Source organism: Patella vulgata, chromosome 9, assembly GCF_932274485.2.
Source record: "Patella vulgata chromosome 9, xgPatVulg1.2, whole genome shotgun sequence".
Taxonomy (NCBI): Eukaryota; Metazoa; Mollusca; class Gastropoda; family Patellidae; genus Patella; species Patella vulgata.
This window is the reverse complement of record NC_065887.2, coordinates 502,292-523,734: the sequence shown is the minus strand read 5'-3', so window position 1 is coordinate 523,734 and position 21,443 is coordinate 502,292. Positions and strand designations below refer to the sequence as shown.

The following is a 21,443-nucleotide window of genomic DNA, read 5'->3' as shown; positions in this document are numbered from 1 at the left end:
AGTCATGTGGCATTTTTCGATTCCCAGCTTGTACGTGGCAAGGAGAAGGGTTTGCCTGTCCAACCTCGTGGGTTTTTGTGCGGGTCCTCTGGTTGTATTCCTATATGCAAGCGAATTATTGAAATAAAATTGAACTATATGTTCGTCTTAAAATCATCTAGATTGTGTGAAGTAGGTTTTCTGTGAGTCCTCCAGCAAATTATTGAAATAAAATTGAACCATATGTTAGTCCTGAAATTACCTCCCCTCTCTCTTGCTCTCTTTCTTTTTTCTCTCTCTCTGGATTGTGGAACCTGATAGTACAATAGTTTTTGACAGATTTTCCCTATTCTCCATCAATCTTTGGCAAAATGTGGGCGTATTTTTTATGGCAACCACTAGTTTTATATTTTCATCCAAATGATTTGATTGTTAATAATTGTAGGTTTATCTTATGACGAAATCTGTATACGAGCTGGAAGAGAAAAAGATAAAGGCAATGAGGTAATTACAACTTATAATAAACGCTGACTCAGTGAGTATGACACTGGTTTGGAAAACCAAGAACATTCCTCTGGATACAGGACCCGACATGGAAAAGCTTTGTATCATTCCGATGGGACGGAAAATCACGGTCCCATTTGAACTGCCCAAAACTCAAGCTTGATACAGTATACACTCAGCCATATCCAATAACTAAAAGTGATCTCTATTCTAGAGAGTATATAAAATAATAGTTATCTCCCTTGGAAAAGGAATAAGCAAGTTACACTTGGAATTCAGTTAGAAATCAAAATAATAATAGACTGTAGCACGACTGTTGGAGTAAATATTCCCTCGTGGCTAAGTGTCAATCAGGTGTGCTGGAAGTATATAGCATTCAGTGATCTTGTCGATATCTTGACTTCAATTTTACTGGTATTTACAGGAAAAATGTCTGTAAATACAGTAACGAAATAGCTTAGGCCTTAGAAAAACTGATCAGAATTTTCAAATGATCCACTAACAATTGCTTTTTGTGTGTATTATTTCAGGCGTTTAAATGTAGTGATTTTGAAGAAGCTGTTTTATACTACACCCGAAGTTTATCCTTGGTGCAGACGGCTAATTTATATAATAATAGAGCTTTAGCATGTAAGTATATTGGGGTGTCACTGTGGCTCAGTAAGTAAGCTCGCTATCCAGGAGGTCTCAATCAAGGTGTTGGCCAAGAGAAATTTATAGTGTAGTTCCCCCCTTGGCAATGGTGCAAGTCGGAGGGCCTTGCAAAATACAACGTATGGTATAGTTGTTTGGATGGGACGGAAAACTGCCGTCCTGTCCACGTGAAGGATCTTTTGACAGTTGGAATACGAAATAAGAGTATGCCATAGCACAGTGTATGACGTAGGCCCGTCTTTATTAGCCCAGTCGAGGCAGAACAGTTGGATGTTACACCCCATTTCATTTCATAAGTATCTTTCACAAGGCCTGGAAATAGAGACTTTACATGTTCCTGACAGAATGGCAAACTATATTGAACAAGCCCCTGACATTTTACAGGATATTATGGAACTAGTTGTAGACATTTATAACTTGGTGCCAGACATATTTTAAAAATATCAGTAAAACAAATGTATGAGACAGTAAGATCATTCCATGTCAAGAAAGTTGGCAGATGACAACCTCAGAATATTATGAAACAAATAATATATGTTATAGTACATGTACAAAATTATTTAAAACTGCCAAATTATATGACTCTAGCATTAATATTGACTGTGATATGACCTTTTGAATCAAGAAACCCATTTGCAAGATTTAAAACTACTATTCTATTTCTCGATTTTGGTGTTCTGGTTTTATATCGTCTAGTTAGACAATATTAATCCTCCATTAGATTTTCCAAACAAATTCTGTTGACTATGAGCTAAATCTTCCTATTGCAGGTCTTTATGATTGCTTCAAATGTTATATAAACTATTAATTAGACATTTATTAACAAGACAAATCTATAATCAACTCTCTAGACTCAAGGTCATCGACTGACAGAGATAAAAATGGATTAGAACCCCCAGGAGATTTGAAAATTTAACGATAGTCTCTGTCTTCCAACTTTGCCCGTAATAAAGTAATTTGAATGAAATTTTCAACATATTCTTTTGACATTATCTATTTTTAAACTATTATTTCTAGAACTGTCAGCTCTTTATCTAAATCTTACATAATGCATCTGACATAATCATCTTTAAGGTTTTGGTGTTTGAGGGGTACAAATAAAGCAATTAGTTTTTTCTGAAATTGTTTTTGTTCATTCCAATATTAGATTTAAAATTGGAGAAATGGAAAGAAGCTTTGGAAGATTGTGATGAAGTGTTAGATGAGGAACCAGACAATATCAAAGGTAAATTTATTATCAACTCAGTCTTTAAGATTCACTACAACAGATTAATTAATTACTCAAGCTGCAATTTCATATTTTTACGTTATATTTTTAAAATTTATTAAAATAAAGCCTTAAAATAGATGGTATCTATAAATAGTTCTACCTTGTTAAAGAATAATCCTATTAATCCTATAATTCACTATTGCCAGTTGAGAAATTGGCAAAAATATCATTTTCCTCTTCAAATTCAAACATCTGAGGATAGCTACTCCATGGTGGAGAATAGAAAACAAGGGAGGTAATTGGGAGGTAATTGTGTTATTATTTCCGGTGTAAATGAGTTTTAAGTGTGAGAATGACACCTATGATCGTATAATAGTGAGTTGACAACCTATTGAACAAAAGACATAGAAATAATTATGTTTTGACTTTCTTAGAAAATATGAAATTGTAACTTTAAACTATGCGATGATAGGAATCTAATAATTCTGGTGATTCTCAACAAATCTGAACAATTTGCCAACAACGGTTTAAAACTAAACATTGAACCATTTGTTAGTCCCAAAATGACATAGTTTATGTCGAGCAAACATTAAACCCCATTTCTCTCTCTTTCTCTCTCTCTCAATAAAACATTCGATGCCGAAAGAAAGACCTGCAATGGGCAGAGTTAGATCTATGACCGTTAATTTTATGTGTTTATATTTCAGCGTTATTAAGAAGAAGTACAGCGTACTTGGGTCTGAAAGATGTCGAATCAGCAGATCGTGATCTCAATGATATAGCAAATCTGGATAAAAATAATAAACGAGCTAAGGTAAGACTTTATGTGTCGGATTTATGGGACAAAAAAACGAGGTCCCCGTGTACACATTGTCACGGACGTAAAATATCCCTTGGCAGTTGGAATTTGATATAAGGTGGTGTATGCCCAGTCGAAGCAGAACAGTAGGACGTTAAACCCCATTTCATTTTGTGTGGGATTTAAATTTCCGTGTAAGGATGCATGCAACAAAATGGGGTTCAACATCCTATTTTGCTGCACCAATCGGACTAATGTAAAAGGGCATCCCCGAGAATTGTGCGTTGATTTTTAACCATTTATTATAATTACTGCCAGAGTTAATGCTCTTGATTATTTTGAGCAAGTTTGTAAATGCTCATTATTATCAATTTATTTTTCGATTGCCTTTATTTCTACACACCGTGTTTATCTTTGAAATGAAGAAGCTGAGGATTACTGCCAGAGTTTTTACCCTTGATTTTTTTTAAAAATCTTGAGGATTTGAAATTAAAACACATTTATCATTGTTAACGGAACATGTTTTATATAACAACTAGAAGCCAATCAAATTTTAATTATTTCTTATAATTCTTGTAAATTCTTTCTTTCCCGGTGGGGATGGATGGCCGAATGGTTAGCGCGTTCGCGTTGTGACATAAGTTCTGTCATTGAGTCAACTGGTGTGGTTTCGATTCCCCATTGTACGACACAAGGAGTAGGGTCGTCTGTCCAACCTCCGGAGTTTTCTCCGCATCCTTCGGTTTCCTCCCACTGCTAAAGACCCCTATGCACAAGCGAATTATTGAAATAAAATTGAACCATATGTTAGTCCCGAAATAACCTAGTTTCTGTCGAGGATGTTAAACCCCATTACCCTCTCTCTCTCTTTCTCTCTCTCTCACTCATTACCGACAAAAGAGAAAAGACAAAGAAAACCTACGACAACCATTGTTGACCACTTCCACGACTTTGTTACTGAGGGTGTATATTTCATTGTCTGGCAACCTATCTTTGTTTATTTCAGGACCTGCTGAAGGAAAGCGCTGATCTTCGTAAACAGGCAGAGAATCAGAAGAAGGAAAGGAAAGTAAAGGGGCGGAGAATGGTCATCGAAGAAACGGAAGGTTCGGATGACGAGGTTAATCACGTCAACGGAACAACTCCAGAAAGCAACGCAGTGGACGCTAAAACTAAAATAGAAGAAATTCCCGTTCATAAACAAAATGGCCTGCATGAGGATCCTGCGAAAAAGAACACGGGAACTGCTCAAAAGGTCGTAGAAGCGAAGGTAGAGACCAACAAAAAAAAGCCAGAAAAAGACATTTGGTCTCTCGATGAAATTGAAAACTGCGTAAATATAAACTCTGATATCGACCTTAATGCGATGGGCATGGGTATTGTTAACACCGAGACCCTTCCGGAGAAACCTCCAGGATTTACAAATAATTCGAGAGACTCAGAAGGTGAAGAAGAAATTGAAGTTGAAAAACCTTCAGGTTTGACAATTACAGAAATAACAGACGAAGACGAAAACGCTGACACAACGTCTACAAAAGTCGAATCTGTAAAACAAGAAGACATCCAAAAGCAAGAAAAAGAGGATTGGGCCAAAACTGGTGCCAGGCCGAAAACTATGTCTCCACGACAACAATCGGTGTCATCTGATTCAGATGACGAAAAGGACGATTGGGTGTCTCCAGAAACACAAGCAGAAGTTAAGGTGGAAACCAAACCAGCTGAAACATTTCCACAAGCAGAGGGCGCTTATTCTAGACGTACGGTATTTAAACAAGAGAAGTTGCCGCCCAATATGGTCGCTGTTAAGGAAGAGGGTAGTGCGTTGTTTAGAACTGGTCAATACCCAAAAGCAATATTAAGATATACACATCTCATAGACGAACTAGAAAAAGGTAGGTAACTCTGATTGTACAGATATATATCTTTATCACCCAATAACACATTCTACAATAGATATCGATTGTGGTCAATTAAAAACGATCTACTTTTTTTTATTAAACTGGAACTACTTTTTGGATCCAGTAATATTGTTGGAGAAAAGTTCTCAATTACCATAAACAATTACAAAACTCCCCTTAAAGGAGCTAAATTGCTAATATTTGGGACCTAGAAATTGTTGATACAAATGGGTCGCAACGCATATAATAATGTAATATGAATGTATATAAACCGATTTACATTCAATCGTTTCCGTTTTTACTCTAATTTCAAATCAGTTATGTTCAGCAAAATACGCCAGAAGTCTCAATCGGATGGCAATCTCTAGCGTCTGGGTACTCCAGTCTACACAGATAGTATTTAGTGCACATGATCTCCAGATAGGAATATGGCATCACCGTTTGACATGACTTGTGGATTATGTCTAGCCTCGTTCTTCGAGTCCCTTATTACAAATAGTGCTGAAACACATTATGGTACACGATTCGTGTACCAATGGTAAAATGTTTATTTTGTCTTAAAGATACATTATGGGAGATATTTATAGAGAGTTGGCCATTCTTGCTATAACAGTTCAAAAGAAGATGATGAAAGAAGAATATATTGAAAAATTCAGTCAAATTACTTTATTCTGAACATAGTTATCATCGTTGTAATATTTGCCTAGAAATGGTAGCGAAATGTGTCTTCACCTTCGCCGAACGTTTGATTGACAGGCGTTAACTCCACCTACATATCTCGATTATCAAGTAAAGTTTTCAATGGCATATGGAAACGCTTTACAGCGGCCTCGCTAAGTACACTCTATCATTTAGCCTCGATCTAACTGACGTATTTTCATCAGGTTACCCCTTATCTGATTTAATCAATTAGTGAAATCCTATTTAAATCCGAGCTGTAGCCGAGCCATCCGTGGGTCTACAGAGTTGATTTTGGTCTTGTTGTTTAAATAAAGATCTAATTTATAATTTCTATAACATCTGAAGCCTAAATTAAGACTTGCAATAATCAGATTTAGCTCTTGCATAATGTATGTTTAAAAGTATATTCTGTGGTACCTGAAGGATTGACATTGTGAAACAATAAATATTGGATATCAGAAGCACATGCTTTCATCGATAAGATCACAACATCAGTGTTGATTTAAATTGACAAATAATTCATGTTTTCAATGTGGAAATCATTGGATGACTTTAGCAGTATCACTACACCATAATGTAATGAAATTTATTAAATCTATACCAAAGAATTATATTTACTTATTAGTGGGCGTAAGAAAGGGTTGGGTGATAAATAAAATCTCCTACTTGTCTTTTGGGATATGTTTATGACATAAGGCATCTGTCATAGACTTTGTCAGACATAGATTATCAGGTGCCATCTCTCTCTCTCTCTCTCTCTCTCTCTCTCTCTCTCCTATGATATAAATCTATTTATAGATGAGATCCATGTGTACCCCATCTTTTGTTCTATTTATAGATGTGATCCATCAACTAGTGAATTTATCATTAATGTACAGTAATCGTGCAGCGTGTTATCTGAAGACAGGTCATTGTAAAGCGGCTATTACTGATTGTCAACGATCTCTGGATATCATTCCTCATATGGTTAAACCATTACTCAGGCGGGCGGCAGCATGTGAACATTTAGAAAAGTAAGTTGGCAAGTTTATATAAAACTCATCTACGTCACTACATCTCAGGTATCCTGTAGTTTTAGGGGTAGTTTCTGTATTTAATGTTTAGTTTAAAACCATTATAGGTAAATTTGTTGAGAATTATGGCAAAAAATATTGGGTTCCTACTGTCAACTAGTTTAAATGGTCTGTCTAGATTAGATATGTTGTTGTTTGTTAGTTGTATTTTACGTCCGCTTCCACCGAGGTGATATCGCAGACAATAACATGTTATTTGTACAAGGTGCAATAATTTACAATGTGTTTAGTGGAAAATAGGATGATTAGGTTTTTGTATATATGTACAAAAGACAATAGGTAACAGCAAGAGACATGAATTAGTAGGTGAAAGTGGACTTTTACAAAACAGACATAAATGTGGTCGAACATTGGGACAGACATGTAAACATTATGACAGATCAGACAGAGTGAACGGAAACATATATTATGTACATATATATAGTAATTTGGTCGTTTGTATTGGTCTGGTCATTCTGTCCGGTTGAATAGCAGGGCGGTGCCACTCTTCCTTGGGGCTTATTTAATGAGTGTTGGGTTTATAATTGTTTAGTTTCTCAAAAGGTGTTATGTAATTAACAGATTTATTTATCAACTTAAGTTTACAATGTTAATATTAAACTCATCTTGGATTAATGTAAGTTTACAATGTTGATATAAAACTCATCATGGATTAACGCATGTTTACAATGTTAATATAAAACTCATTATGGATTAACGCATGTTTATGAGATAATATTAATCTCATCTTGGATATGAAACTCATCTTTGATAACGTTAGAGTAGTGTACTCTTGGCTAGAATTAGGGGGTCGCCAGGGTAATAAAACAGTTAGGGTAGTGTACTCTTGGCTAGAATTAGGGGGTCGCCAGGGTAGTGTACTCTTGTCTAGAATATCCCACGTTCAAATCCCAAAATGAGCCAAGATATATCTCAGAATTATTAAGGCCTAATTCCAACTTATTATCAGGGGTATCTGCTGCGTATTGCTACTGTAGTCACAATACGGTACGAATTGCAATTCAGGTGCTACGATTCGATTTGTATCACGATTTATAATCAAGGCAGTATTTACCAAGAAAACAGGATAAATGAATAGTTGATATTTTTAGTCCTGCGGATGTCAAAGAAATAAAAGTGATTTATGTAACAATATTAATGTGGATCAAATAATGTGTACCTATGGATAATGTGTGATGTGGATAATGAAAAGCGACAGGGTACTTACTGAAGCAACAAAAAACATGAAAAAAATCAGGATACATCGATTCAGCGTCTAACGATTCAATACTTAATTGTGAGAATGTGAATCGTGATACATCAACATACTCGATATAAGTTTTTATGAATACACTGTATATTTTTTTTCAGATATAGTCAAGCCTATGTAGATTATAAACATATATTAAGTATAGACTCATCAGTAGTCTTAGCTCTATCAGGTGCATCCAGGTGAATATCTTTTATTAATATTTGTAACTGTCATTTGTCTGTCTGTTGGCAGCTATACTAGGGCTGTTCCCGAGGCTGAAATTTGGTGTATAGGGGTAGCTTGGATCGGTAGGCCTTGTGACATTCGCCTACCATTTCCAGTTTCAGAGCTATGATACTTCCAGATCATGGATATACCCTAGTTCAGCTCTGAACGTTGGTCTCATTACACTCGCCCTGTACGTTCAGTATCCATCATATTGAATCCTGGTCGAAACTAAAATAGGCCCCATTCAATGTTACTGGGCAAACTTTTTACTTCTAAATGGTCTTGTGTCAGTCCCTGTGAACACCTGTACAATGTAAAGGAACATTTTAGTGAGAAAATAAGACCTTGTTTAACTCACTAGAGTCAGTATGTGCAACACAACACGCTGTTAAAAATACATCCCCTTCTGTTAAACGGCTTGGCAGAAACCATTGAAATCTAAATATATCAGGGAGGGTGGATGGCCGAGTGGTTAGCACGTGCGCGCTGTATTATAAGGTCTGTCATTGAGACAACTGGCGTGGTTTCGAATCCTCGCTTGTACGTGACAAGTAGTAGGGTCGCTTGTCCAACCTCATGGATTTTCTCCGGGTCCTCTGGTTTCCTGCTACTGGTATAGACCCCTACGCACAAGTGAATTATTGGAATAAAATTTTACCATGTGTTAGTCCTGAACTGACCTAGTTTGTGTTGATTACCTACAAAAGATAAAAAAAAACTGTTGACAACTTATGGAGTCCTGGGACGACTGAGTTGCTGTTTCGACAACCTGTCTTTATAAACATCTTTTTATTTTCAGGTGTCAAAATATATTACAACAATTAGACGGTCCAACTTGGAGGGAAAAGTTACCTCCCATGGTCACAGCTTTATCCTGGGAAATACCAGAGATAATTCTAGATGGCACTACAAGTTCCCCGTCTGTTCTCCCCAGCGAATCTAGTCCACCACCAGAGGAACTACCTAATCCCGATCTAGAATTTGAAGAATGCAAAAAGTTAGGCAATAGTCACGTTCAAAAGGTTCTTATTGCAAATTTTTTTAATTTTTAAAAACAGTTAAACAGTTGCATTTTCTCATATATAATTGGTGATATAATTTTAGATATATAATGGAGGGGGGAGGGTATCGATTTTGAGTACAGAGTGTTCCAAATTGACACACGGGGAGGGCCTGACAAGGACAGCTGTCTAATCGTTTGGATGAGACGGAAAACTGAGGTCCCATGTACACATTGACATGCATGTAAAAAATCCCTTGGCAGTTGGAATTAGATAGAAGAGTAGGTCATAGTGCCATTGCCCTGGCAAAATTTCCCTCATAGCACCCTGTATGGTGTATGCCAGTCTTCATTAGCCCAGTCAGAGAGGCCGGTAGGACTTAAAACCCTATTTCATTTCATTTCATGTTATGATAAATGTGTTATTATTTTATAGAACGAGTTTATAAAAGCTGTTGAATGTTATAATAAATGTGTTATTATTTTATAGAGCGAGTTTATAAAAGCTGTTGAATGTTATAATAAATGTGTTATTATTTTATAGAGCGAGTTTATAAAAGCTGTTGAATGTTATAATAAATGTGTTATTATTTTATAGAGCGAGTTTATAAAAGCTGTTGAATGTTATAATATATATGAGCTGTTGAATGTTATAATAAATATGTTATTATTTTATAGAGTGAGTTTATAAAAGCTGTTGAATGTTATAATATATGTATAAAACAGTGTCCAGATAATCCTGTGGGTTATACCAATAGAGCTCATTGTTACCTCAAACTAAATCAGGTTAGTTCTAGTGAATATATAGATAATATTTAATATATCTTGTACAGAACGATATGTTCTTGTCTTCAGATGAAACTAGGCCCAGAGTTTACAAACCATTCTCAAATTTATATTAAGAATTTACTTAACTTTCAATCACTGTTTATGAGAAATATCTTTGATAGAAATATCTTTGATAGTTTCTTATTAATGTCTTTGATACAATAAAACAACAAAAATTTTATGTAGGGCTATGTTTTAGTTCAAATAAGGCGGACAATTTTGAGTAAATTCTTAACTTAAGTTTGAGAATGTTTTGTGAACTTGGGGCCAGATTATGAAATCTAGTGTAGTGTACAGATTGGTTGGAATTTGAAGTAGGCAGAAATAGTGTTATCCTGACAAAATCTAGCCTCATAATATCCAAATTTTCCACGTAATACGTGAAGAGCACTCTTCCAATTTTGAAAATGCCAAGAACAATATGTAGAAATTGTTGTAACTTGTTTTCAAATTTAAATTGATTGATTTATAAATGTTATTATTTCAGCCTGCGGAAGCTGCTAGGGATTGTGATAGAGCGATAGAACTCGATAGTACAAATTGTAAAGCTCTATATAGAAGAGCTCTGGCAAATAAGGTTTGTGTTGAATCTATACTTATATTTGTGACTGTTGTCTGTGGGGGGGTTGGATGGCTGAATAGTTAGCGCGTGTACGCTGTATCATAACGTCAGTCATTGAGCCAGCTGACGTGGTTTCGATTCCCCGATTGTACAGGACAAGGAATAGGGTCACCTGTCCAGCCTCATGTGTTTTCTCCAGGTCCTCCGGTTTCCCGCCACTGCTATAGACCCCTATGCGCAAGGTAATTATTGAAATAAAATGAACCATGTGTTAGTCCTGAAATGACCTAGTCTGTGTCAAGTGGATGTTAAACTTCATTTCTGTCTCGATGTCTCTCTTCCAGTTAATGGCTGTACCCGTGCCGTGCTATTCAGTATCAATCGCCTATATTTACATAAAACAGGGAAGAACCATTAAGATTTTCCAATCCCAGAATTCACTTGACATGGGGGGGGGGGGGGAATAACTGTGAGGCTGATATGGAAAATATGCCTAATCATTCGATGGACGAAACAGGCAAGGTCCAACCAAATTCTAGACTCCTGGAAGTCGAGAACTATTAGGATTTTCCCATCCCAGAGTTCACTTGGCAGGGGAGGGGGGATAACTCTGAGGAAAATATGCCTAATCATTCGATGGACGAACCGAATTTTTGAAACCTGGAAATGAGAGAAGTGTTGGCAGACAGCCAGGGCCTTCCGTGATCAGGGGTGGTGCTTGAGAGACTAACTGGTAGGCATTTGGATGGTATTATAAAACCGAGGTCAAGTTAAGTTTTAAAACGATGTCATTCTAAGTCTGATTGATTTTATTTTTTTCTAGATGTTAAAACATTATAAAGATTGTCTTCAGGATCTTTCGCAAGTCCTTAAATTAGATCCCAAAAATACAGCAGCTCAGAAAGAATTTGATGCTGTTAGAAAAATATATAAAGAGGTAAGTGAAATAGATTGGGATTTGGGGGGGGGGCGGGTGTCTTCAGAAGTTCTTATTAGATTTCTGGATCCGGATACTGTTATTGTGTTGAAGTTGAGGTTTCTCTTTATCGGGAATTGACCCATTTGCCCATTTAATAGATCGGGCTATTAGTGAACCGATGAGACGACAAGTTGAGGTTTTCATCCAGGCATGGATGTCATGTTTGGACTAAACATGTTTGGACTGGCATTTTTCATCAAGAACAAAAATATTTGTTTTTTTAATGGTCTTACATTGCCTATGGATTTTTGTAGAAATTGATATTTATAAATTTCTGTAGGAATTGATATTTATAAATATCTTGTGTTTTTTATAGGAATTGAATTTTATAAAAGAAAATACACCCCCAGCAGAGCAGACAAATGCGAAGAAGAAGCCACGTACAATAGAAGAAATCACAGCGGATGTTAAAAAAGGTATTTTGATAAAAAGAATTTTGTCGTCCAAAAATGGAAAATATTAATTAAAATGCATTATGTAACATTTAGATAAAACGCCGGCTGTTCTTGCTATAATAATTTTATAAAAAAAATATATTGAAAATATTATTCAAATTACTTTATTCTGTGTGAAGTTAGCACTGTTTGAAAATGCAGCGTAGATTGTTTATTATGATAGTAATGGTACTGGACAACTGAGACTAAGTTTCGATTATCCATTTTATCGTTAAATTTAGTCTGGATTCTCCAGTATTCTCCAACTGTGCTCAAGCGAAATATTGCAAATGGCATCATATGTTATTCGTGAAATGAATTAGTTTTTTTTGTTGAGACGCAGTCAGCAGCTTTCAAATTTTATTCTATTTTTATACGCCCACATTGAAATGTGGTCATATATTGTTGTTTTTGTTTGTTTAAGTTTTAGAAGAAGCCGTCCCAGATACCAAGCCAGAATCAAAATCTACTCAAAAATCTTCAAAGGCAAACAGATCAGAAGGCGCGAAATCATCATCGGGGAGAGATTCTAGAAAGTCATCGGAAGAACCAACAGATACGGGAAGGACGTTTAAGAATAAAAAGAACAAAGGCAAGAACGACGAACCTCTGCAGACAACAGTAAATAAATCATCAGCAAAATCACCTGTTGTGTCAAAAGAGGACGAGATGCAGAAGATACAAGAAGATTTGGATTGGTTAGAACCGAAGCAGCCCGAGGCACCATTATCGAAGTCGGCGAAAAGACGAGCAAAAGCGAAAGCAAAGAAAACTGGCGAAACAGTAGTAGAAGAGGAAGAAGCTGAAGTGACGAAAACAGATGGAAAAGCAACGAAAAAGGAACGGACGTCATCCGAATCACAGAAATCTGACTCAAAATCGTTGAAAAAAGATAGCAAAAATGGGTCAGAAACAGAGTCAAAATCCTCAAAAAAGTCAAAGGCGGATTCCAAAAAATCGTCAGAATCAGAGGCTTCCCCTAAGACGGAAACAGATGCTCAATCCCCCACTGATAGTGCTGCTCAGTCAAAATCCACCAAGAAGAAGAAACAGAAACAGGGATCGAAAGAAAGTTCTCCCGTCATGGGTCAGATGCAAACGTCATCCATCGATCCGAAAAAGATAAAAGCCACACCATATGAATTTATGACGGCCTGGAACTCATTGAAATCATCAAAACAATCTGAGCCCTACACCGATCTTTTACGACAAGTGCCTCCACAAGAATTACCTAAAGGTAAATATAGATATGTCCCACAATTCCACCCAACCATCCATTTTGTATTGAATGAACTAGGAGTTATATTCTAAAAGAAACCAGAGCCATTGTTGCTCAGTGACCAATTTGATTAAAACACAGATCCTATTTCGTTTCGTTTTTTATAGTTCAAAATTTCGTTTTACTTGTCTTTCAAACACTATGATCTGGAAGACTTGTTATATAACCTGCGTTCTGGTTGAATTGAGGGATTAGCCAATGAAACCATTTGTTACTTCGACTTCTTGGCGTGCGATGCATGGAGCTGTGGGTAAACCACTAGAATATCAATACTGATTGATTAATCAATGTCTGACTTCATAGGGTGAAAAGCTGCTCATACAACCTCTGACGTGACCTTTAACTACAACTGAACAGATCTTCATGTAGTGTTGGCCATCGAAAGTATAAAAAAATAAAACGAAATATAGATGTGTATTTTAATTAGATTGGTCCCTGCAATGTCTAGTTCTTCAGTTGACACCAACAAAACAAGGGTCCGTTACCTGTTTCCAACCTCGTGGGTTTTCTCCGGGTCCTCCGGTTTCCTCCCACTGCTAAAGACCCCTACGCGCAAGCGATTTATGTAAATAAAATTAAACCAAATGTTCGTCCCGAAATAACCTAGTTTGTGTCGAGTGGACGTTAAACCCCATTTCTCTCTCTCTCTCTCCCGTTACCTGTTGACATGTACAGAAGATAATCCTTGACAATTAGAATTCAAAATAAAAGTATACCGTCGTACCGCTGTCTAGGCCAAATAATTCTCATAGTACATGGCAGCCATATGCTCATCTTGAGTAGACTAGTTGAGGCAGAATAGTTGGACATTAAATGCCATTTCATTTTAAAAAATATACAAATATATGGGAAATGTGCTTTATTCGAAAGATTTACAACTTCTAGAAATCTGACAATACAGTAGAATCTGTATGAGCAGCCACTCCTATTCAGCGACATCTCCTTGTAAGCGGTCACGATAAATTCCCCCCGTAGAAATTCTGTTGTTTCATCTCTTTATTCAACGGTCACTCCTCTAACGTCGCCAGCGGTCACTACATTACATACAGAGTTACACCCCCTGTAAATAGGTGATAAAATTAGCGATGTTTTTTGTTCATGTGCTTTTTTGATAAAATAAAATGAATTCATCAATTTTCTTCACAAAAATGGATAAATATTATCGAATGCATCACAATGGTAGACAGTAGTATCGAAGGTTGGTACAAAATGACAAGTTTACAGATTTGAGTAAAGAATTTTCGTTCGGCGCAAGATTCAGCGACGGCCAAATTTACCGCTTCCAATGCATCCAAGCGTAATATTTAATTTATGTCGGCACAAAAAGCAACGAGATTTTATTAAGAGGCCACTCCCGTTAAGCGGTCAGTTGTGAAAATTCCCTTGGGTGGCTGCTTAATGCAGATTCTACTGTACTTCAAAACCATTCCAATAATTAAAAATTTGAAAACTATCGAACAATCGATGTGGCAACTATTATCTCTCATGTCTCTTTTAGATATAATTTGGGTGGCCGATTTGGTTTAAAGTGTACGTGTTAAATCACAAGGTCTATCATTGAGTCAAGTGGTGTGGGTTCAACTCCCCGCTTGTGCATGACAAGGAGTAGGGTCGTCTGTTCAACCCTGTGGGTTTTTTCCAGGTCCTCCGGTTTTCCCCCACTGCTAAAGACTGCTATGCTCAAGTGCATTATCAAAATAAAATTGAACCGTATTTTAGTTCCAAAATGTTTGTGTTGAGTGGATGTTAACCCCAGTGTATCTCTCTCACAATGACTCAATCACAGACCTTATATTTCACATAAACACAATTGACCACTAGGCAACCCTCGCCTCCTGCACGGATGCAACCCTCGCTTCCTGCACAGATGCAACCCTCGCTTCCTGCACGGATGCAACCCTCGCCTCCTGCACGGATGCAACCCTCACCTCCTGCACGGATGCAACCCTCGCCTCCTGCACGGATGCAACCCTCGCCTCCTGCGCAGATGCAACCCTCGCCTCCTGCATGGATGCAACCCTCGCCTCCTGCATGGATGCAGCAGAAAAGTAGGATTTGAATCCCATTTCATTTATTCATTCCTCCCAGGACGGAGGACCTAACAAGGACAACTGTCTAGTCATTCGGATGAGACGAAAAACTGAGGTCCTGTGTACACATTGGCATGCACGTTAAAGATTCCTTGACAGTTGGAATTCGATCTAAGAGTAGGTCATAGTGCCGCTGTCCTGGCAACTTTCCCTCATAGCACACTGTATGGCGTATACCTGTCTATCTTCATTAGCACACTGTATGGCGTATACCTGTCTATCTTCATTAGCCCTGTCGGAGCAGAACAGTAGGACATTCAATCTGATTAAATACAGATCTATATTTCGTTTCGTTTCGTTTTTTATACTTTCGATGGCCTACACTACATGAAGATCTGACCGGTTATAGCGATAAGTCACGTCAGGGGTCAAAAGACCGACTTATGACCCTATGATGTCAGACATTTGATTAACCAATCAGCATTGATGTTACTAGTGGATTACCCACAGTTCCATGCAAAACAAGCCTAAAGCTCGCCGTAACAGACCGTTTCATTGGCTTATCTCCGACACCATTTAGAACACAAGTTAAATAACAACTCTTCCAGATCCTAGTGTAGTAAAGACAAGTAAAACGAATTTTGGACTATAAAAAATAAAACGAAATAGGATCTGTGTTTTAACCAGATTGTAGGACGTTAAACCCCATTTCATTCCTCCCTAACATTAAGGTTATATTAAAACAGATTCTAAACTTTTTGTTGATTCTAGTGATGTTATGAATATTTGGTATATATATTTCAGTGTTAACTAATAAATTAGAAGGTCCTATGTTGACTACGATGTTAAAATGTATTCACAAAGACATTGTCTCAAAAGGTAAGTTCGTAGCATACTTGTTTGTTTGGATTGGACGAAAAACTGGTCTTGTGTGCACATAAAAGATCCCTTGGCAGTTGGAAAACGGTAAGGTTGTGCCGTACACCAGTGTTTAAGATTCATGTCAGCCCAGTGCCGATAAATAAGTGAAAGGGCTGATATATTTTCATTTGGAAGATAGTGGGTCGTTGCTGTAAACTGACTGATTTGTTATGGAAAAATATATAAGTCATGGATGTGTGCGTTTTGTTAATATTTATTGGACCTACAATACCGTACACCCCTTCTAAAGGTAAATTAGTACCATACACCCCTTCTAAAGGTAAATTAGTACCGTACACCCCTTCTAAAGGTAAATTGGCACCATACACCCCTTCTAAAGGTAAATTGGTACCATACACCTCTTCTAACGGTAAATTGGTACCGTACACCCCTTCTAAAGGTGAATTAGTAACGTACACCCCTTCTAGAGGTAAATTGGCACCATACACCCCTTCTAAAGGTAAATTGGCACCATACACCCCTTCTAAAGGTAAATTGGCACCATACGCCCCTTCTAAAGGGAAATTGGTACCATACACCCCTTCTAAAGGTAAATTGGCACCGTACACCCCTTCTAAAGGGAAATTGGCACAGTACACCCCCTTCTAAAGGTAAATTGGTACCATACACCCCTTCTAAAGGTAAATTGGTACCGTACACCCCTTCTAAAGGTAAATTGGTACCATACACCCCTTCTAAAGGTAAATTGGTACCACACACCCCTTCTAAAGTAAATTGGTACCGTACACCCCTTCTAAAGGTAAATTGGTACAGTACACCCCTTCTAAAGGTAAATTGGTACCATACACCCCTTCTAAAGGTAAATTGGTACCGTACACCCCTTCTAAAGGTAAATTGGTACCACACACCCCTTCAAAACGTTAATCAGATAAGTTAAAAATGTCTTGAACAGCATGGCCTGTTCTTCAACTCTTAAAGTCCGTTTTTAAAAGCAAGTCTGCTACTGCCTAGGGATAATGCAGCCAAATTGTTCTCAGAGATTAGGCAGTAACTTTGCTGTCTGCTTAAGATTTTCCCTCATGATACACAACATGTTGTGCGAGCCTGTCTTCATTAGCCCAGTTGGTGCACAAAAGTAGGATGTTAATCTCCATTTCATTTAATTTTATTTGTATATTAACCTGATGATTTTATGTCTCTTTCAGGTGAAAATGATCTCGGTTATAAAATGTTGCATCATTTATCAACTGTACCAAGGTTTTCTACAGTTTCCATGTTTCTGTCAACAGAAGATATAAAAGGTTAATATAGTTCTATATAACTTGGGTATCTTGTAGTTCTTTAAACAACATCTACAAGCACGGTTAACTATTCATAACAAAACACAACACAAGGCATATATCGTCGGTGAAGTGGCAAAAGGGTGTATCTAAGAATTTCTAAAGATTAAGAAATTGAAAATTTTGCATTTCCAAATTTCCACAAATCAAAATACAACATTTGGACACATGATACCCAGAACAGTTCTAATTGGCGTAGAGATACACAGCTTAGACAGAAATGTGTATATTAATTGGGAGATTTTAAAAATGCGAAAAAAGTGTATTTGGCTAATTTCCCGACGATATGGATATAACTACTTCTCTATTATTTAATAACAGTGTTTCGTAACATACACAGGTCACGTTTTCAGACCTGTATGTGTTACGAAACGTCGTTATTAAATAACAGAGAAGTAGTTATATCCATATATACCTTATGTTGTGTTTTGTTATGAGTATCTTGTAGTTGTGCTATTTTACTTTCCCAAGCAGTGCTACCCTGGGGGTGCTGTGTCTTCGACACCAGTGCTGGCCGAAAAAGTTCATCTGGATTTTCCGGTGTGTTCCCCCTTGTTAGCGATATAGGACGGAGGACCTGGCAAGGGAAAATGTATAGTCGTTTGGATGGGACAAAAAAATGAGGTTCTTATGTTCACAAAAAGGAATTATCCGAAAATTCTTGAAAAAGATCTTTAGGCGGTTTAAATATAAGAACTCACTTATGATTATTATTTATAATTTGATATAAGAGTAGGCCGTGGTGTCGTTGTCCGGGCTAAATGTCTCTTATAGCACACTGTACGCCCATCTTCCTTAGCCAAGTCAAAGTTGGACCTTAAACCCCATTTCATTTCACTTTATTTTCTTTTTCAGACATATCAAGTGCTTTTGCAAAACTTGAAAAATCCGCTTCTACCGAGTTTTCATCTAGTGATATAGAAGCGTTGAAGAAGGCTTATAATATAAAGTGAAAGTAAGATAACTAAAGTAAAAGTACAGCTGAAATCGAAAGTAGAGAAGTTTTGTTATGACTATGAAAGACCTAGCACTGTATATATATATAAAGTGTTGTGCTATTATGAAATGATAACTATATTGTTAATATTTATAAGTAATTTATATTCAAATTCAATCAGAATATAATATTAGAGTGATGTGAACAGAATTGTTAGTGAATTTTTTGAAACTTGGGTTTTTCTTTTCCTCCTTCCCCCCTCCCCTCCTCTGTGTGAATGGAACAATATCATCATTTACTCATCATTATGTAGAAAAATAGATGTGAAAATCCCTCTTCTAAATGAAAAAAATATTTGCATCATTATCCAATAATGAAGATTCCCAGATGAAGGAAATATTTTGTGTGTATTTTCAAAATAAGGTACAAAGCTCATAACATCATCCAAGTTGATTGTTTTGGGGTGGGTTTTTTCGGGGACTGTTGTCGAATACCTAAACCATATGCGGAACCTAAGGGTACAGAATTCAAGATTTTGTGGAAGAGTCTTTGAGTTAGAAACGGTTTGTCAGTTTGTTGCTTTGACTGAATTCAGTTGCTTGTTTGTAAATTCCATACCAACTTTATTATTACCTACCCCATGTATATTTCTTTAAGGGTACAGAGTTCAAGGGTTTCTTCCACAGCTCCTCAGATTCAAACACAAACATGTTGTCAGCAGACTGTTATCATGGAACATTCCACGGCCTTCTGGACATCTGTTACCATGACAACCTGTTGCTAGACCTGAGCATGACAACCGTGGATATGGTCATCTATTATCTAGGACAAGTGCGACTTTTGCGTCATTCAAATATTTTTTTTAAATCATGAAACCCCGCCAAGAGATTTTTATTTTTATCACTAGAGATTCTAACATGTAACATTTTAAGGTATCAATGTATCATTTGTATTTGTAGTTAAGAGCTAAGATGTTATATTTCTCACGCCTAAAACCACGCTAACTCATTATTTAATTAAGAAAACAAAATCAAAATACCAAAGCTAGATAATCTCTCAGATTGATTCAATCAAATTTATAACATACCTATCAATAAATTATCGTAGACAACAAATAGGCGGGTGGCTTATTGCATAGCGAACAGCATAGATGGATGAAATTTCAATTGACCATATCTTTGTTTGTAAATACTGAACAGGGCTTGTATATCTGTTAGAGATTACTTAAAATGACACATCCAGGTCCCAAGATCACAAAGCATTCTCAAATTGTAAGTTAAGAATTTACTCAACTTTCAATCACTGTTTATAAGAAATATCTTTGATCCAAAAACACAAAAATTTGCACATAGTTTCTTATTGATGTATTTGATACATTAAAACAACAAAAGTTTTATAAAGGGCTATATTTTAGTTAAAATAAGGCGAACAATTTTGAGTAATACTTTGTGAACTGTGGCTAGGACTTTAAAATATTTAAGTTATTTACTGTTCTAAAATTTTCTAATTCTGTTTTTGGTTTGTTGGGGTTTTTTTTCGCTTTTTGATTTGCTTTTTGATTTGTTTTGCGTAGTTTCTATTACTGGTATTTCTATTAGGACCTTTGTGTGCTTAAAGTCTTACTGAATGGAACAAATGTTTCTATTACCGGTATTTCTGGAACAAATGTATGGGAATAGACCAAATAATCTTGTATATCATTAATTATAGATCAGATTTAATCCTTTGTCAAAAGGAGAGGGGGGGGGGGGAGATGGCCAAATGGTTAGCATGGGCGCGCAGTATTGTAAGGTCTGTCATTGAGTCATCTGGCATGGTTTCGATTCCGTGGTTGTACGTGATAAGGAGTAGGGTCGCCTGTCCAACCTCGTGGATTTTTTCTGGGTCGTCTGGTTTCCTCACACTGCTAAAGAGCCCTACGCGCAAGTAAATTATTAGAATAAAATTGAACCATGTGTTAGTCCCAAAATGACCTAGTTTGTGTCGAGTTGACGTTAAACCCCGTTTCTCTCTCCCTTTGTCAAAAGTCATTCAATTTGATCAAATTTAAGGTTTTATTTTCAGATTTCAATACTTGTTCTCTTGATCAAAATTTTACATAGATTTATTTATAAGAATTATAATTTCATAACACGGAAATTAAAACCGGGAATTTAATACTTTTCATATCGAAAAAGTTTAGCCCAGAGCTGTTACTGCCAGTCAACGTACATGCAATAAAAATAATTATTTCAAAGAAATTAAAAATATTAATGTTAATGAGATGAAGAAGCCTATTGATTTCCACGACATAAATCATGATCCGAATATTTATATTTTTGAATTAGTAGTGAAACTAAGAAGCCTATTGAATTTCCAATATTTCCGTTAATTACTTCTAGTTTCAAATAAGAAGACTTTTTAGTTGATTTCTACATAAATCGAGATAGTGCTGATCAAAAACTGGGGACATAAAGCTAATTGTAATGATACACAAGAAACTGACCGTCTAGTAAATTTAGAGGTTTCTTTCAAAGGATAAGAATTAGTTTGAATTGAAGCCAGTTTTCTATCTATAGTGCCTTGCTTTAAGTAGCAATATATTAATAGTGCCATATTTAATTTATATATATGTTATTAATGTATTTTGAATTATGTTTGACAATTTGTAAATTAAGATCATGACGTAGTTATGTTGACAACTCGTACACTCCTACTGTGTTTCTTTCTTTCATAAATCTGTCATTTTTTTAAACAAATACAGAGTAAAAAGACAATTTGGCATAAAGAACGGTATATTGTCAAATATTGATATAAATTATTATTATATGAGTTAAAATAATGGTGGGTTTGGGTAAATACCGCTGATACCGGACATTTTGAACTTTGTGCTGGACAGATATTAAAGATATCAAAAACAAAAACAAATCATGCCG

General features: G+C 36.4%; 1 protein-coding gene across 1 annotated transcript in view; it reads left to right on the top strand.

Annotated features, from left to right (window-relative positions):
• LOC126807825 (sperm-associated antigen 1) overlaps nt 1–20,675 on the top strand; it is a 36,106-nt gene extending 15,431 nt beyond the window's left edge. The window contains exons 8-23 of the mRNA XM_050532665.2: nt 425–483; nt 1,014–1,113; nt 2,285–2,362; nt 3,055–3,161; nt 4,153–5,038; nt 6,564–6,738; nt 8,149–8,229; nt 9,057–9,279; nt 9,936–10,043; nt 10,573–10,662; nt 11,471–11,584; nt 11,943–12,042; nt 12,485–13,297; nt 16,174–16,248; nt 17,457–17,552; nt 18,447–20,675. Of these exons, the coding sequence (XP_050388622.2) occupies nt 425–483; nt 1,014–1,113; nt 2,285–2,362; nt 3,055–3,161; nt 4,153–5,038; nt 6,564–6,738; nt 8,149–8,229; nt 9,057–9,279; nt 9,936–10,043; nt 10,573–10,662; nt 11,471–11,584; nt 11,943–12,042; nt 12,485–13,297; nt 16,174–16,248; nt 17,457–17,552; nt 18,447–18,544 (3,203 nt within the window). The 3' untranslated portion in view covers nt 18,545–20,675. The remainder of the gene's footprint in view (nt 1–424; nt 484–1,013; nt 1,114–2,284; nt 2,363–3,054; nt 3,162–4,152; nt 5,039–6,563; nt 6,739–8,148; nt 8,230–9,056; nt 9,280–9,935; nt 10,044–10,572; nt 10,663–11,470; nt 11,585–11,942; nt 12,043–12,484; nt 13,298–16,173; nt 16,249–17,456; nt 17,553–18,446) is intronic.
• The last annotated feature ends 768 nt before the right edge of the window (nt 20,676–21,443 follow it).